Here is a 19,267-nt window from a genome sequence, read left to right on the forward strand (position 1 = left end):
TACAGTACCTAAGTCAGACACTGACAATGAAAAATGCTCATCTACATAGCCAGAGGTTATATAGCCAGACCCAGATAGGTATGCTGTCATTTATATGTCACAGGTTTTTGTTATACTTACCTCTGCAGATCAATTCCAACTTTACTGCAGTCATGCCTTCTTTTTCTCCTTCCTTTTTTCTTCTTCCTTTTCTGTTTCTTTTTTCCCCCTTTTTTTTCCTTTTTATTTATTTTTTCTCTTTTTCCTTTACTTTGCCCTTGGCTTTTGTCTTGTTCCTTTTGCCTCTTGGCTTTTGTCTTTTGCCTTATTCTAAGTTCTTGGACCTCAGCGATTAATTTCACTGTATTCTCAGAATGTCAAAAGGGAAAGCCCCACTGGGCAACTCAGTTCTTCCCTTCCACTGGACAACACATTTTTTTTTAATTATTAATGAAGATATACACAAACACAGCATGAAGAAAATAAAATCTATATGTGTCAGTTATTATAACAGCTGGGCAAATGTTGACAGATTCAGGGTAAGCATCCCTGTGTTGCTAAGAACTTCAAGAGAAGATGACCTCAATGCAGTGCCAAGACAGAGAGAATTAAACTTATCATACAGACTCCACCTGCCTGCCATGCACAGAGGGTTGAACTCTGTATTACTTACTTACCCAGTTTTATTTTGGTCAAACTGTAGATAAAAGGAAAAATAATTAAAACAAATCAAAACAAGACAACTTGTTCACAAAGTGCATCACATAACTCTTCCTTAAAACAATGGATGGCTTTATTTTTTTTTTCTTTTGAACATCATCTAAAAAGAATTACAGTGTAATTAGGCACTAGACAATATCCACCTTTAAATACTGAATAGCGACTTATACCAGGAAATTTGAAAACAAAGCTACATAATTTTTGGTCATAATGCAGTGAGATAAAACCAAAAAACAATACTTAATTATGCATTTCCTGTATTTTACTGGTTGAGATCACACTAATTAATTAAGAACACAGTACTTTGTGATAGTACATATAAATATACCTATATGTCTTTATTTCCCTTGCCAAAAAAAAAATCCTTGTTAAATCTCTTATATTTTCTTGCCCTCCTTCTACAGCTCTTTCTGCTATGTGGGGGTTTGGACCCCAAATGCAGTCCCTGAATAACTCAGAAACAATGTTTTCTTCGTCACAATAGCCTACAGTTTTGATTCTTGACAGAATAAGCATATGGGCCTTGAAGCTACAGTATGTGAAATTGGATCCTTGGCACCAGATCTTATTATAAATGTCACATTTGATACTTATATGAAATGTTACATTACACACAACATTTGTCTTATATGAAAGATAGAATTCAAGGAAGGAATACAGATTTGCCCGAGTCTCACTTTCTTCGTAGGTGTGTGGATTAGATGGTTTGCAGATACACATCTGCATATGAAACACAGACCACCATATCAGGTGTTCTGATGCAACCATTCATCCACCCCTGGCTAGCCTATATTCAAATAATTCAGAGTATCGAGAAAATGAAGACATCTATGTGATGACTTACATACTTATTATTCAGCCTTTCTCCTTTAACTGTAGGGAATTCTGCTACATTCTGGTGCTAAAACTTCTGTACATATTCTTAAATATGAAAATGTCATGACTGAGAAAACTAGCAACAACACAATCTTCAGCTTTCCTTTGTTTGCCTGCTTGGGTGCGATCTAAAACCAGATGGTGACTTTCCTGACTTTCTCGTATGCATATCTTTCCTACATTTTTCAGTCACAGTTTTTTTGCAAAGTGACTTGCATTCTATATGATTGAATTTTAAATTCCCATTAATAGCTGAAACAGAAAAGCTCAATATTTAACTCCTATGAGCACTGATATTAGTAAAAATCATTATACAGATCCTTGTAAAGAGTGATCAGTGAAACACAGTTCAAATTTTTTTAAGTTAAAGTTCCTTTACTCTCCACTACCTTCACCTTACTTCTAATGTGTGTGCAGAACATACTAGATTATTACAGACAACTCTTCACAAAGGCTGACTGAGAGTTCTTGGTTATATTAAAGGCATACAGATTTTTGAATACTCATGGTGTCCTAGGGTATCCTGCCTTGCTTCCAGTGGCTACTCAAGAAAGACACAGGACTTCCATAGGATGTGGGTATATATTTTGACCCTACATGCCCTGGGGCAACTGAGGGTATCTGAGATGGCAGTAGGCAACTACTTACCTGTGAAGAACCTTTAACAAGTGTCACTGAGAATCAGCCCATGAAGGGCTAGGAAAATACCATAGGAAAGAAGGTAGTATTCATCTTTAAAAAGGAATGAGGATTTGGGGTATTATAGCTTAGAAAGCCTAACTTAACATCCCTGGTGGAACTAGAACAAATTATTTAGTACTGCAAACGGATATATCTTGACTTGCTCACAGCTTTTGACACAGTTTCAGGAGACATACTGGGGCTCAGCTATATTCAACAGAAAGTGGGTACATAGCCTGTTAAAAAAAAAAAAAAAAGATAAAGCGTATTCAAAGAGCATGTTGCCAATAAGAGTAAAATTTGGGTGGGTATTTTGAACGACATCTCATTGAATCTCTTCTGGATCTGGTTCAGTCCAGCATTTTATGGGTAATTTGGATGACTGATCATTCCTCCCAGATCTGGTATCCTCTGCGAACTTGCAAAGAGCACACTCTGTGCTATTGTCCAGGTTACTAACAAAGACATTAATCAGTATTGGCACCAGTACTGATCCTTTAGGGACATGCCAGCTGGACTTTGTACCACCGACCACAACCCTTTCAGCCCAGCAGCCCAGCCAAGTTTCCACCCATTACATTCCTTACCTATCCAAACTGTATCTGACCAATTTGGCTATAAGAAAACAATGGGAGATTGTACCAAACACCTTCCTAAAAGCAAAGTGGACAACACTGAGTGCTCTTCACAAGCCCACAAAGCTAGTCAGCTTGTCACAGAAAACAATCAGGTTGGTTAGGCACAGTTTGTTCTAGTAAATCTATGCTGACTGGTCCCAAACACCTTCTTGTTCTTCATGTGCCTTGACACGACTTCCAGAATGATTTGCACCACAGACTTCCCAGAAACTGAGGTTAAGCTGATTGCCCTTCCTGAAGACGGGTGTGACATTTTCCATTTTTGAATCATCAGAAATATCCTTCAGTCATTATAAACACTCAAAAATGTCAGGGAGTGACTTTGCAATGATGTTGGTCAGCTCATTCCGCACCCTGAAATTCAACCCTTCTCACATGGACTTGTGTATCTTCAATTTGCTTAAGTGGTTCCTAACTGTTTCTTTTACTGTGGGTAGAGCTTCAGTCACTAGGCTCAGGGACTTGGGAGTCCTAAGGGTAAATCTTGCCAGTAAAAAACAAGACAAAGAAGTTATTGAGTATCTTAACCTGTTCTGAGTCCTTGTCACTAGGTCCTCTGCCCTACTGAACAGTGAATCTGTATTTTCCTTAGTTTTTCTTTTTACTATGAATAAACCTATAGAAGTACTTCTTGTTGACCTTCACATCCCTCACAAGTTTCAACTCCAGCTAAGCTTTGGCTTTCCTAACATCCATCCCTGCATTGCTCAGGCAATGTGTTTACATTATTTCTATGATGTAATTTATCCCAATTCCACATTACTTTTACTTCCTATTTGAATTTGATCTCAGTCAAGAGTTTCGTATTCAGCCACAGAGGCTTTGTGCCATACTTGCTTGACCTGCACATGAAAGTGGACTTACCTTGTACTTCACTCAGAGGTTTTCCTGGGAGATCAGCCAGATGTCCTGGTCTCCTTTGCCCTCCAGGCCAGCCTCCCATTGAGATCATGTGAAGAAGATCTCTGAAAAAGCTGAAATCTGTTCTCCTGAAGTCCAGGGTTGCAATGCTGTTGTTGATCTTGGTCGTCCCTTCGTAAACTCTTCAGAAGGCATAGGCAAGGAAAGAGAGGTGGTGGGGTAGCCCGATATCTTAGGAAATGTTTTGATTGTCTAGAGCTTGATAATGGTGATGACAGGGTTGACTGATTACGGGTAAGAATTGGGGGAAAGGCCAACAAGGCAGATATTACGGTGGGAATCTGTTACAGACCAACCACCCAACCAGGATGAAGAGGCAGATGAAATATTCTATATCAGCTGGGAGAAGTCTCAAAATCACTAGCCCTCATTCTCATGGGGGACCTCAACTTACCAGATGTCTGCTGGAAATACAATACAGCAGAGAGGAAACAGTCTTGGAGGTTCCTGGAGTGTGTAGCAGATGATAATTTCCTGACACAGCTGGTGAGTGAGCCAATTAGGGGAGGTGCCCCACTGGACCTGTTGTTTGTGAACAGAGAAGGACTTGTGGGTGATGTGGTGGTTGGAGGCTGTCTTAGGCATAGCGATCATGAAATGATAGTTTTTGATTCTTGGAGAAATAAGGAGGAGGGTCAGCAGAACTGCCACCTTGGACTTCTGGAGGGCAGACTTTGGTCTGTTTAGGAGCCTGGTTGACAGAGTCCCTTGGGAGGCAGTCCTGAAGGGCAAAGGAGTCCAGGAAGGCTGGACATGCTTCAAGAAGGAAATCTTAAAGGCACAGGAGCAGGCTGTCCCATGTGCTGAAAGATGAGCCAGCGGAGAAGAAGAGTGGCCTGGCTGAACAGAGACCTTTGGCTGGAACTCAGGAGAAAAAGGAGAGTTTACTACCTTTGGAAGAAGGGGCAGGCAACTCAGGAGGACTACAAGGATGTCGTGAGTTTATGCAGGGAGAAAATTAGAAGGGCCAAAGCCCAACTAGAACTTAATCTGTCTACTGCCATAAAAGACAATAAAAAATGTTTCTATAAATACATTAGCAACAAAAGGAGGGCTAAGGAGAATCTCCATCCTTTATTGGACAAAGGATGAGGAAAAGGCTGAGGTACTTAATGCCTTCTTTGCCTCAGTCTTTAATAGTCAGACCAGTTGTTCTTGGGGTACCCAGCCTCCTGAGCTGGAAGACAGGGACGGGGAGCAGAAGGAAGCCCCCATAATCCAAGGGGAAATGGTTAGCGACCTGCTACACCACCTAGACACACACAGGTCTATGGGGCCGGATGGGATCCACCCGAGGGTACTGAGGGAGCTGGTGGAAGTGCTCACCAAGCCGCTTTCCATATCAGCAGTCCTGGCTAACAGGGGAGGTCCCAGTTGACTTGAGGTTAGCAAATGGGATGCTCATCTACAAGAAGGGCCAGAAGGAGGATCCGGGGAACTACAGGCCTGTCAGTCTGACCTCGATGCCAGGGAAGGTTATGGAGCAGATCATCCTGAGTGCCATCACTCGGCATGTACAGGACAACCAGGGGACCGGGACCAGTCAGCATGGGTTTATGAAAGGCAGGTCCTGCTTGGCTAACCTGATCTCCTTCTATGACAAGGTGACCCGCTTAGTGGATGAGGGAAAGGCTGTGGATGTTGTCTACCTGGACTTTAGTAAAGCCTTTGACATAGTTTCCCACAGAATTCTCCTGGAGAAACTGGGTGATCATGGCTTGGACAAGCATAGTCTTTGCTGGGTAAAAAACTGGCTGGATGGCCAGGCCCAAAGAGTTGTGGTGAATGGAGTTAAATCCAGTTGGTGGCTGGTCACAAGTGGTGTTCCCCAGAGCTCAGTATTGGGGCCAGTTCTGTTTAATTTCTTTATCAATTTATTCAATATGTTTATCATTCAAGGTCAGGTTGGAAGGGGCACCTAGCAACCTGATCTAGTTCAAGATGTCCCGGCTCATTGCAGGGGGGTTGGAGTAGATGACCTTCAAAGGTCCCTTCCAACCCAAACTATTCTGTGATTCTATAATTCTATGACCAATGATCTGGACGAGGGGATCGAGTGCACCCCCAGTAAGTTTGCAAACGACACCAAGTTGGGCGGGAATGTTGATCCACTGGAGGGTAGGAAGGCTCTATGGAAGGATCTGGACAGGCTGAATCGATGGGCCGAGGCCAACTGTATGAGGTTCAACAAGGCAAAGTGCTGGGTCCTGCACTTGGGTCACAACAACCCCAGGCAACGCTGCCGGCTGGGGGAGGAGTGGCTGGAGAGCTGCCTGGCAGAAAAGGACCTGGGGGTGTTGTTTGACAGCCACGTGAACATGAGCCAGCAGTGTGCTCAGGTGGCCAAGAGGGCCAATGCCATCCTGGCTTGTATCAGGAATAGTGTGGCCAGCAGGACCAGGGAGGTGATTGGCCCCGTGTACTCAGCACTGGTGAGGCTGCACCTCGAGTACTGTGTTCAGTTTTGGGCCCCTCACTACAAGAAGGCCATTGAGGTGCTGGAGCGTGTCCAAAGAAGGGCAACAAAGCTGGCAAATACACAAGTCTTATGAGGAGCGGCTGAGGGAGCTGGCGTTGTTTAGCCTGGAGAAGAGGAGGCTGAGGGGAGACCTTATCGCTCCCTACAACTACCTGAAAGGAGGTAACAAAAGTAACAAGTGAGAGGGCAAGAAGAAATGGCTTCAAGTTGAGCCAGGGGAGGCTGAGATTGGCTATTAGGAAAAATTTCTTCACCAGAAGCATTGTCAAGCATTGGAACAGGCTCATTCTCTCAGAACCGTTTAATTCCACCATATCATGGTTGCTGCAGCCCCATCATGTTGCAGTTCCCATCTACATGCTCACCCCTCACCTGTTCTTTTTTCATTGATTTGCATAAATGCAACATAATCCTAAGGCAACTAGACAGGCATATATAAAAAAGGGATCTGAAGCTGATCATTTGAGAGTGTTGTTTTGCTGCAAAACTCCTGTTCTGAGATATAATGCTAGAAAATAATCCGGAACTCGTAGGAAACCATTATTTTACTTTATTTGGCACTGTGTTCAGGTTTGGCCATCACATCTTCAGAAAGACACAGAGACACTGAAGAGAACCCAGAGAAGCAATGATAACACAGATCAGGACAGGAAGCAGTTGGTAAATTCGCAGAAAAGCTCCTTTAGGCCAGCTATTTAAAAGTTTTCTGCAAGGATAGTGAAGCACTACAATGGGCTATCTCACAGACTGCAGAACTCCCTTCCTTTCATTTTAGGTGAAAAAGGCCTCTCTCTTAATTTTCCAGGAATTTTTCAACAGAGACCCTCCCATTCCAGCCTCAGGTCTTTTAATGTTAAAAAACTGTTCCTAAAAAAAAATTCTATTCCTGAAAATGAAGATTTTTTTCTTTTTCAGTGTCTTCCTTGTTTGTTTTTTTGTTGTTGTTGTTGTGAATTTCAGCCAACTTTTTTTTTTCCTGCCAGAATAGTTATTTTGGTCCAAAAAAGCCACTTTAAGCATTCTTGAAATGGAACCAGAGGAGACAATCTGTCCTCCGTGCTCCATTGCATTCCTCACTGATGGCATCACTTGAATAGCACTATAAACCAACTCTGGGGTGCTAATGTGGTGAAGGCATGACCCTGTTCCCTTCCTTTCCTGTTACTCAGTAGCAGTAAGGAACGAGTGCTACATTTTCTCCAGAATTAAGATTGTCCTGCAGAAGCATGTATGGAAGGTTCTCTGTGTCCTATCCTGACACAGCTATGACAGTGCAGAAACATTCAGGCCTTTAAAAAGCATCTGTTAGTCTATTTGTTTACATTAGTATTACCAACTAAAGATCATCAAATGGTGAATATTTCCAGAAATTATGGTAAGAAATGAAGGAGTACAAAATGTGCTAATGTTTAAATAATAGACTTTTGGAAATTCTGTTGTTTCAGGACAATTGTTATCATTGTTAATTTATCTTTTGAATTAGGCTACTTTCTTTACCTGGCAATTAAACCTGTGCCAACATATAGATGACTTCCCCATATCTTGGATCAGGCTCTCACTTGTCCTCCTTTGATTACCTGTGTGCATATTATCAGAGTTGTTACCTAGCTAGCCAGCAAACAGACACCTTGTAAACCTGTTTCCCCTAATGCTGAATGCATCGTTTTGTCTGTGTACATAAATTGTATCAGGCTGACACCGCTGATTCTGCATTTCCAAGTTTACACTGCCTTTATAACCAACCCTAGGAATATAAATGACAGTATGCTTGTTCCTTTCCTTTGTACAGTTTTGTCAGGAGCTCAAAAATAGCTAAATCTTGTTGGTTCCAGCAATGCTTCTAAACAATTTATTATTATTATTTTCTTCCTGTAGATTATAACACAAGTGAGCAAAAGCAAGCATGTAAGAAACATGAACTTTACGTGAGTTTCCGAGACTTAGGATGGCAGGTATGATTATAAATGCTGTTTCCTATCAGGTCAAATTGGGACAATCTATTTTACAGTCCCCCATTACTTACAGTCTGTTTTCTTCATGGTAATTGGTATTTCACTGATGAGAGACAAATTATTTAAATGCATTTTGTAATGAATCCCTATCACTATTGCTTTACCTTTTTTGGCTGCTGTTCTCTCAAAGATTTTGCATACATTAATGGCTTTACAATCTGTATTAATTCACATAAAGATAAATCTCAACTATTACTCAAGATACAAACAGAGCTGCAGCAAATGAAACCAAAATCCCCACACTGAGCAATGGAACTTTTGAAATTTGCACTTGAATTCTCCCTTGTTCAGTGCTTTCTACTGCAGGTCACAGAGATTTCACTGGGGTAGGGTCCGTAGGGAACTAGAGCTTGGATCACTGTTCAGTGGTCTTTATAACACCATAGCATAGCTAAGTGTATATAATTTCTGGGAAAAACTCATCCTGCCATACAGTAACAAAAAAAGAATATACTTGTAGTAAAAGGTCATAAAGACAGAGGCAAGGCATTATGAGAAAAGAAAATAGAGATCAACCTAGGTTTTTTTTCCGGAAAGCAAGGAGCTCCCTATAGAGAAAGAACAAGAAGGCCATCAGCAGCCTATAACCTAGACATATTGCATATGTATCTAAGAACTCAGAGATGGCTGTCTGTGCATTTCAAACTTCTCTAAATTATTTTAAAACAATTCTCCATAAGCAGAACAAGTCTACAAGGAGAAAAAGTGTGCTATCTCTTTAGTGACAGCTCATCCTTTACATATCTAGCTCAGATTCTCACAGGGCAAGTCTGCAGAGCATAATTACCCTGGCCACGGCCACAGGGCAGGCTTGTGGTATTGCCTTGAACTCAAGCTACTGAACAAGTGAGACGTTGTCTCTTTGTAGATCACCGATTTTTCAAGGTATCAACAGTTTTTTCATTTTTTGAAACAGTAAATTCCAGTATGTCCCAAGACGTGCAAGGCTCTCAGATCAGTCATTCAAAGTGGCCACAGAGAAAAGAAAATCTATTTTTTTCACAAAAAATACTTGAAGAACTCAAAGTTTCATTTGGAAAGCCAAAGCTACACTGTACAATATTTGATCAGTGAAACTCAGGGTGAAATGAAATAAAAGGAAACAAACCCCAAGAAGCAGGTACTTGATCCTCGCTGCCCTTCCCACAGCACCTCCATTACCTTTGCCTGGCAAAGGAGGAATTCAGCAAACTAAACACATAGCTTTCATTAACATTTTAAAATACTTTCCCTCTTGTGGTCTTTTCCCCATGCTGTGTTGCTAGAAATACTCAAAATGCATGATTCAGTGACATTCCAACGGGTAATCTCTAGCAACTCTCAGTCTCACGCAATCATACAATTAATGGTATTGAGTGTGCTGAAGAAAGAGGATGCATTTTAATTACTTTTGTTGCACGAAGAAGTGCTCAAGATTTTTGGTCTGGGAAGAAAAGTATTCTGGCAAACATATTTGGACCTTTAATTCCCCTTACAGCCTCATTAGTTGGTATTCAGCACAGATTTCTAAGTTTAATTTAATTTTCATCTGAGTTTTGCATGAACAAAGAAAATACTTCTATTTTTTTTGGCAAAATGTAATTTAACACGCCACATTCTGAAGTTCATTTTTTTGTTGGAAAAGTCTTAGTTAGTTTGATACAGTTTTAAATTTTCTGAGTGAGAAAAAAAAAAATGAGTGGGTTTATTTGTTGTCGTTTTAGGATTGGATTATTGCACCGGAGGGCTATGCTGCATTTTACTGCGATGGAGAGTGTTCTTTCCCCCTCAATGCCCACATGAACGCAACAAACCACGCCATTGTTCAGACTTTGGTATGCCTCTGCCTATGTTGTAGTTGCCTATTTTGCAGTTGTGTCTTGGCACAGGGGCTGTCTCTTCCTCTCTGTTTACTACTATTGGATTTTTATTATTTCTGGGTAAATGATAACCCATTTCAAAGACGTGCTTTGATGATTATGTTGGAGAGAGGATGACCTGTCCAGAGTGGCCTGTGTGGTAGGTTTCCCTTCCATTTCAAATGCAATAACACATGAGAAGACTGTGTCATATTACGGGAGAATTTTGTAGACAGGAACAAAGGGGCCCCCTGGTCCCACTTCCAAGAGCTTTTGCAGCTTATTGAAGATCCATGTTAACATCTACATGCTATACCTTCCAGAAATGTTGACACTTGGCCACTCTGTGGACCTCTGTTGTCAGCTGTTGGCAGAGATGCCTAAACCGTAATTTAATGTGAAGCTTTGCAAGCAGATGCATTTGCATGTAAGAAATTCAGTTCAGTCATGCCTGGCTAACAAAGGCAATTTATAAATAAGTGGTTTTGGATCTGTTGCTCTGCCTGGTACTTGTAAAAGGGGATTTGCAGCCAGCTTTCTGCCTCTGCTAGTTCTTATGTTAGTCCTGTGCATCAACTGCAGCAGCCAAAAAGATGATCTTAGATGAAGCAGCTGGCTAGGCCTCCTCTACCCCAGCAGCATTCAACTACAGTTTGGAAAACACAGCACCTACAGAAATCAAGGCCTTTAGACTATGCCTAAATGTAATGCTGTGAGTCCGATGTCTGGTCATGATTTTTCACCTGTGCCAGCTGAAGAACTGGCTCTGAACATTAGTATTAGCAGAATGATTAAGGAGCAGAGGAATGAGAGAGAATACATGAGGAGGGAGTGGGAGTATGAAATCAGAACAGGAAAGGGTTGCCATCCCTAATTAGTTTCTGGAAAGGTCAAGGCACTTGACTACAGTTAGAGAAACATGGGTTTAAGGCTCCCTCTGATTTAAACTGATGATAGGAAAGTATCCTGACCATCAGACTACGCTGATGTGTCTGTCCATGGATGGTGACTTTTTCTTTGATTTTGACATAAAAAAATCTGTGCCTCAAAACCTTTCCCCCTTCAGAAATGAGAGTACCTATTACCCTCCTGGGGGAAAAAAAAACCAAAAAAAACAACTAAAACCAAAACCAAAGCCCCACATCAAAAAAACCCAGAAACAAACAAACAAACTGACAAAGTTTGATTTCTTTCTGACAAAAACAAATTCTGCTTGCAAAAATTGCCAAGTATTTCTACATGAAAGGGACATTTTTAAAACCTCAGCATGTGCTGAGACCTTTTCCTTTCCATTCAACTTTTCAACTATGCACCTTCTTCAAGTCCAGCCACCAATGCAACATTATTCTTCTATACCAGAATTCGAGTCAGCAAGATTTACAAAAAGAAGGGAAAATGTCAGAGGCTGGAAAAAAATAGAAGCGTGGTAAGGGGTTCAGGTGAAAGGGAACAGCAAATACCAGTTGGCAAGGAATATAGCAATGTGCCTAGGAGATGATGAAGAACAGCATATATGCAGTCCTGAGCTGGAAAGAAATTGGTCAGCAAAGCAATAGTTTAGCATTATGCTAACATTGTCCAGAAAAGTTGCCTATATCAGTGAGATCCCCAGATCAGAGTTCCCTCCTAAAATTACGGCCTGTTAAATAAGAAGTGGCCCAATGCTACTTTCTCTTGTGTGTCTATCCTTTCCAAAAATGGTTAATTTCCCATTGTTAAGAAATTTGTGTAGTTTGTCCTATTTTTTAAATTGGATACTTAAATTTTCCCTCCTTTTTATGGCCTTTTTGGAATTGTGTGTCTCCCTCTGCATGTACTGTACATGCATTCAGTTGTGCAGCCAAAAAATCATGAGGCTAATTAAATTTTAACTGCACATAAATTAGATGAGATAACAGTAGTTGAATGCTTTCTGGTTTAAATTATACAGAATTCAGATTTACACAAGGTGTGCACATGGGGATGGCTTGGGAAACAATTATTCATACACCCCACCCTAATCCAAATGTAATCATCTCCCAGCCATACTGATTACACCATTCTAAAAAAAGCCCACTCTTTGGGTTGGGAAGTCATTGTTCCTTGGTACCCCTCCAAACTTTACTGACTCTTTTTTTTTTTTTTTTTTTTTTCCTTTTGTAACAAGAATAGGAGAAATGCTGGGCCAGTACCTCTCTCTGTCTTCTTTTTCTGAGACTGAACTTAGGCAAACAGATGATACAGATGCATATAAATACAAGACAGACTGCATTTAATGAATTATATAAACTTTCTTCTACTCTCTCGCTTCCCATCACCCTCAAAACAGATGCTGGAGTAGCGTCATGCAAGTCAGTGGATCAGCAGGTTCACTCGCACTGACTTCCAGGCTCACTCTTGAAAAGGCTGTGAGCATCGCTGTCATACGGGGCTAGCAGGGCCATGGAGCTCTCAGCTGGGGTGGTAGGGGCTGGTGGGACCAGGAGTTATGGCAGGGTAAACATCTGCCTAGACGAGGCACAATCATTCTTTTCTCCAGTGCTTTGCTATTCATTTGTTAAACTGTTTTTAAATGTGTGTCTAAACCCTTACTAAACTGCTACTTCAGGATTTATTATTGCTCATTTCAAAAGACCTTCTCATGGTAACAGTTATGTAAAAATCGTTTCCTGATAGACTGTTCTCTGTTGTCTGGCAAAGGCTCTGGGCTTATATCACTGCAAGACAGATGGGTCTAACAGATTTACAAAGACTTAACATACAAATGAAACCCATTACTGCTGAAGTCTTCGTCCATGCCTTAATAATCTCTTGCCCTCTCTGTTACAACTCCCTCTTTTCTGGCCTCCCCAGTTTCCAAGTCTTCAGCATGTGTAGAATATTACATCCAACCTTCTTTCAAGTACAAAGAACTTGTATTTCCCCCATTTTCAGATATTTCCACTAGATCTTGTTCGTTCTGGGATGCTGTTCAAAACTCTTTTCCTTCCCTTTAACCTTTCATTGATATATTTCAGCCTAGTGAACATAAAGCCTTCTCTGCCTCAGCCCTTTCCCTAAACCTTCTGTCCAGCTGGCACCCACTTTATGAATTGATTTTGACTTTAGTGGAAGTAGAATTGGATCCATGGATACCTAGATAAGACCTTAAAATGCACTCATGCTGTCTGAGAACGCACATCTTACCATTTCATAGGCTGAAAACAGTTTCAGTATGAGCCTTTGCCCGCACAGCCTTTGCTGTCTGCAACAGACTTTCCTCCACACTGAGACCCTGACACAGGACAGCATTTTAGCCCATGCTGGGGTCTCGGTGAGATCCGGGACTTGAACCTGTCCTTCATGTTAAGCATTGTCCTCAGCAGAGATGGTACTGACAATATGTTTAAGTGTTTTCCTGAGCAGCTGCCTAACTCCAATTCTTTTCTAAATATCATCTGAAAACCAACTTTCTGTCTTGGCCACTCCTCTTCATTTACCTCTCCATCTGCTGTTATTGTATAACTCTGCCTGTACAACTGAAATCAGAGCAATGTTCTGGAGGTAGGCTGTGTTTTAAAGTTGCTAACCAAGGAAAACCTGCGACGGCAGCACTCTCTGAATTGCGAAGACATGTTTTGCACTGACATTGTCCTTGTACCTCTCTATTTGATATATGAGCTATGTATTTATCTGTCTTTCAGGTTCATTTGATGTTCCCTGATCATGTACCAAAGCCATGCTGTGCACCAACAAAACTGAATGCAATCTCCGTGCTCTACTTTGATGACAGTTCCAATGTTATTTTAAAAAAATACAGGAATATGGTGGTGCGTTCATGTGGCTGCCACTAGAATAAAAAAAATAATCTAAAGCAGAGGGTTTTATTCAGAATTGTAATAAAGTCAAGATATGAGCTTTGCTGATGAAAAGGCAGTTCTAAATTTATTCCATTTCATGTCATCTCTCATTTAAATGTACAGTATAATGTATATAGTAGCTTTTATTTATTTAAAAGTATATAGTTTCTTTTGTATGCGCAAAATTTCCAAACCATTTATTTTATGGGTCACCTTACTATGCAGTAGAATTTCACAAACTAATTTTTCAGTTGGCCATACTGGAATCTATTTCATTCCATTTCAATATTTTAAAGCAAAGCCTTTGTATAGATTTCTTTTAAAGCTAGAAACTCCAGAGCTTCTGTAACTGCTTCAGATTGTTAAAGGAACTAAAATGCGTTTGGTCATATTGTGCCAATGAAAACTGTGGCGGGGTATTTATTTAGAAAAAGGCACAGAAAAAAACCTAAACAAAACTGCTTGGCTAAACATATTTTTTCTTTTAGAAGTTCTGCTCCATTAGAAAAAGTGAAATGTCGAACAGTGTTTAAGTAAATAAATAGTAGATAGAAAATAGAAGTGAAAAGATTGCACATAATTGTTATAACTATTTTCTTTAACAAGATGAGTGTAACTGGAGGAGTATGTTACTTCTTGGCTTATGGGCTGCAGAGTTTGCAAAAGGCTCAAAGCTTCAGGAATTCTGTGGAGACAGACTTGTGCCTCTATCTATGACTTTCCAAGTTAACACTAAAAATTGAACTACAACATTCTTACCTCAGATCGCATCAGTCTATTATCTATTACACTGCTCCAGCAAATGTTTTTATAATAATAGCACAGGGTAAAATCAAACAAAAAAACCACACAAGCCTTCCCATTATATACACAAGTTACTATATACACAAAATATACAGAATACAGGGTACGGCAGGGCTTTGCTCCATTTAGGTCCCACTTTTGGATGTGTTTTCTGAGTGTGCGAGGGAAGGCACAGGGGATGCTACAGTTGTCACCTGTTTAATTGAAAATCTTGTCCCTGATGGTGGCTGTTTCCAGGCAAAGATGAAAAACACCTTTCATAACAAGCCGTTGGGTAATTTGCAGCCTACTTTCTGTCCCACCTGCTTTTCTATCAGGTGGAAATTGGTTTAAATCACGCAATGTAAGATGGGATATCTTTTCCTTTTTTTTAGCATTAACTATCATAACTTTGAAAATTCTTAAATCCATATAAATAATTTTTAATCTCCCTAAATTTTTGGCCTCAAATGAAATCCTGTGGTTGTGAATTGTACAACTAATTACAGATTATCATTCTCACCACCACTACCCATATGCTTATTTTGAATTTACCACATTTAATGTCTTTGGACACCCCTTTGTTTTAGTGTTATGGAAATGGGAAATAGAAACTCTGTTTTCTCTATACTACATGGCTATTTATAATATCTGCTTTTATCATGAATTGCCTTGATTAAAAATGCTTCATTTAAACACTTCTCAAAGTGTTGTTAAAAAGTGAATAGGACATACCAGTTTCTCCTTAGACAGTCTATTCATGTAAACTCGACTTCTCTGGTTATTTAAAGCATATTTCAGAAAACTCAGATTATTACAGACTGATAAAATCAACATGTGTGTGTGACTGTGTGTATGCATGTGAATGTGCCACTGTCTTTTTGCAGAAACTAATTTATTTTATCTTGCTGTTGGAGTAATACATAAATCCTTTTTATGCATACACTCTGCTTTTTGGAAAAATTAACAGTTCTGATTTCAGTCTTAGGAGCTCTTTCCCCTTAATAGAACAGTTTCATTTTACACTTTCATCTGTATTTTATACTGACATTACCTACATATCTATGCTTAGTTGCAGTTCATGCACAAGGATATATAGCAAAATATAATGTCTCCAACTGAATTACCATTTTGGAACAGTTAAATTCTTGGGTTGTCTTCAGAAAATTTACTGGTTTCTGTATAAATTGGGTAGGTGGGTATGTTTTTTTTAACTCAATTTATTCTAAATGGCATTTGATGGAAACTAAATTTTGGGTACATTAAGTAATATATTTTTAAATAATGGTGTACCATTTTGAGAATAAGAAACTGAAGATTATTGTTATATTATTCTTTAAAATATGCTGTTGGAATATATTTCTATATTTTGTGACATAATAAACCTGTAATACTATTTTCTTCTGCTGTGATTTTGCTTCTGAGACATATGACAAAATTACACTGGCTTCATATATTCTTTTAAAGGTAAAAGCAAGAGATCACCAATAGTTTTGGATAGGTTTTGCTGCAGTTCATTTTTAATAGAGACATTTTGTGAAATGACTTTTATTTTACTGCTTCTTAAGTTACAGCTGGTGAACCATCTACACTATTTATAAAAATCATACCTCCAAATGTTAATACTCCACTCAAAATATAGTAGAAAGTAGAAAGAGTTTTAAAAAAAACTCCATAAAACCCTAACTTGTCATTCCTCTGTTTGAAAAGAAGGATAGTGGCACCAGACCCTTTGCATGCTCTGGGTAAGTGAATATATGTGTGTTTTCATGTAAAATTGTTCAGGTGAGCCCTTGTCCAGTAGCACCTAATACAGGGCTTTTTGTTCTTTTGCTAGGTCCTATCAAATACCTGTTATTTTATATATATTTATACATAATATACACACACACACATACATATATAATGTGTAGGTAATGACATTAAATTATATTAAATATATACCCACACATATAGCTATATCTATTTCTATAGTTATGAAGACCATTCCATTATTGTTTAGGACATGACAGCTTTGTTCTTTTTAAAGTTGTTTAAGCTTTCTCTATCCTTAACAACTGGAAAGTCTAAAGGACTAAAACCCAGAAAAACAGAAGCAGCTCTATACAGAATTAATGTTACTTTATGGGTCAGAGCTTCTTAGTCTTTAACTTACTCATAATGTTAACACCATTGTTACACATTCTGGGCCAAAATCAAATGTTTACAGGATGTTACTAGTGACCACTTCTGTGGCTTAGGAGTATTCACCCAGTGGCAGGCAGAGTTAAGAAGTGAATAGTATTGCAGCAGTGATTTCATCTCCCTTTAAAAGCACATAGTTCTCTGACTGTGATTTTGATGTCCAAGAAAAGGTGAGCTCTGACTGACTGAAGTGTGGGGCATTTCTAAGTTCTCTGATATGCTAAGCCGTGAACCCACATAACAGTTTTCCCTCAGTTAGACCACCTAATGGGCATCATTCCTTTATCTGGATGCCCATTTTGCACAAAGTACTTATAGGGTCAAGCTTTTCTGACTTTTGCCAAAGGTTTCAAATTCATTAGTTAGGGAGCAGGGGTGGGAGACATTTGCTGATAGTCAAAAACATGCTTGTTCAGATTGCATTAGTCCTTTTTTTGATACAAGATCAAGCTGAAAACTAAATTCCTATAAAGCTGGCTGTTAGCTGACAACATAACAATACATCCGATCAGTACAAAACTCATCTAGAGATATCTCACATAAACATTGGCATGGATGTCTTCAAACAAAAAGGATGATCATTCCTTGTTCTGTTGTGTATCCATTTGAAGGGTGTCTGAAGGGACACCTGACTGACATGTCCTTTACAACTCCGTGACTCTTCCTTCTGCAGTGGCCTGTTTAGGCTTTTAGGTAAATATGCATTTGTGTTGAGTCATTGGGTAGGTAATATAAATGGAGCCATATGAGGAGCTCAGGTATCTTCAGGAATAAGAAACCAGTCCTTTATAGGTGCACAGGACTGCACAGCTGTTTATTTTGCATGTTGGTACCTATAGGACTATAAAACAGTATTTAGTCTTTATATTATGATAGAAGTCAAATGTCAGAAAATTTGGGGCCTCATTTTATTAAATACTATACACATGAGTGCTGTGAGTTACATCTATACTGTAGACACTGGAACTGAGACTTTCTTTAGGGACAACATAGAGAAATTGCACTTTTCAATTGCAATTCACCTATTTCTCTCCAAAAACTATGAAGTGGGTTTAGGACAATGGCTCTGTTATAGACCTTGTCTGAGCAACTGTAGCAAATTACAATCCCTGGTACCTTTAAAACAATGTTACGTTGTCGAAAAAGTTTAACTGGGATGTTTAATTGGGTGGCGGACCTTTGAGAAAACTTTTGTTGTTGTGATGGGATGTCAGACAATTCCATTTTGAAATATAATTTTCTCTACCATTTACTTGGAAAAGGTTGTATTGCTGACTGCATATTTCTTCTGCTCTGTTTTTGTTTGTTTGTTTGTTTGTTTGTTTGTTTGTCAGCTCCTCTTTTGAAACAGTTTCATAGTAAATTGACTTTGACTCAAACATGGTTAAAAAAAGGGTTTAGGCCTGTATTCATAAGATTCTGAACTGTTTCAGCAATAAGCAAAGGATTTTAATCACCAGGACTTTCAAATTATGTTCTTTGCAATCTCTACCAACTTTTGTGCTCACACATTCAGCTGTGCATAGGGAGAATCTGACATGTGGTGCCTGAATGACGAACAAGCCACATGTGAATTATACAGCATTATCTTTTACTATCTCATCTGCAGTCACAGAACTTGCAAACTGTGATTTACAATGTGTTACTGAATTCTTACTCACATGGCTTGAGCAAGAGCTTGATTAAAAACAAAAGAAAACTAAACTAAAAATCCAAGACAAAACAGCAAGAGGAGGTTTTCTTGCCATCTTAATTCAAATAAATCAGCACCAAAACGTGGTACATGGGGATTGGGAATCTCATGTGAATTAAATGGGTCTTTTGTATTCTGTTTTCCATATTTACAACACATGACACCGACACTTCTCCCGACTGCTTTATTTCCAGCTAAATACTTTCTGTTCTGTTCCTGCACTTTTTCGCTTCCAGATGGGCGCCATCAATTATTATTATTAATATGAATGAAGATATTTTCATTGCTTTAGCAGATGTTAATGCTTTACAAAAGAAGTATGTGTTATGAGTATTGCTACTTTACAGGTACAGAAAGGTGGAGAGACTTGCCTAAGATAAGAGCAGATGAGAGGCGGTATAGGGGAGACAACCAGATCTCCAATGTCCCAGTGGTCTAACCCCTATCGCACACTCTTGGTGGAGTGATGCATACACTTGACACTCCTGTCCTTGCAGCTTATAACTTTAATGGACGATAGGCAATCTTAGGGGTTACCTGGACCTATACTTTGCATTTACCAAGTACTTTTCTAGTTTCATGATTTTTTGTGGAAATCTGAGCAGGACTGATAAAACTGGGGCATGTGCAGGGTGCAGACCACAT

The 19,267-nt window shown here is 39.4% G+C and overlaps 1 protein-coding gene across 2 annotated transcripts in view; it reads left to right on the forward strand.

Moving 5' to 3' along the window:
- The window catches only part of BMP5 (bone morphogenetic protein 5), a gene marked incomplete at both ends in the record, with an annotated part of 59,164 nt that extends 45,208 nt beyond the window's left edge, over positions 1-13,956 (forward strand). The window contains 3 exons of one of the 2 annotated variants that reach the window (XM_082308008.1): positions 8,170-8,246; positions 10,010-10,120; positions 13,807-13,956. In XM_082308008.1, coding sequence (XP_082164134.1) covers positions 8,170-8,246; positions 10,010-10,120; positions 13,807-13,956 — 338 coding nt within the window. The remainder of the gene's footprint in view (positions 1-8,169; positions 8,247-10,009; positions 10,121-13,806) is intronic. The other variant, XM_082308009.1, reaches the window with a different exon arrangement.
- Between the last annotated feature and the right edge of the window lie 5,311 nt (positions 13,957-19,267).

The sequence above is a fragment of the Platalea leucorodia genome (genome assembly GCF_965183815.1).
Source record: "Platalea leucorodia genome assembly, chromosome: 3".
NCBI classification, from domain to species: Eukaryota; Metazoa; Chordata; class Aves; order Pelecaniformes; family Threskiornithidae; genus Platalea; species Platalea leucorodia.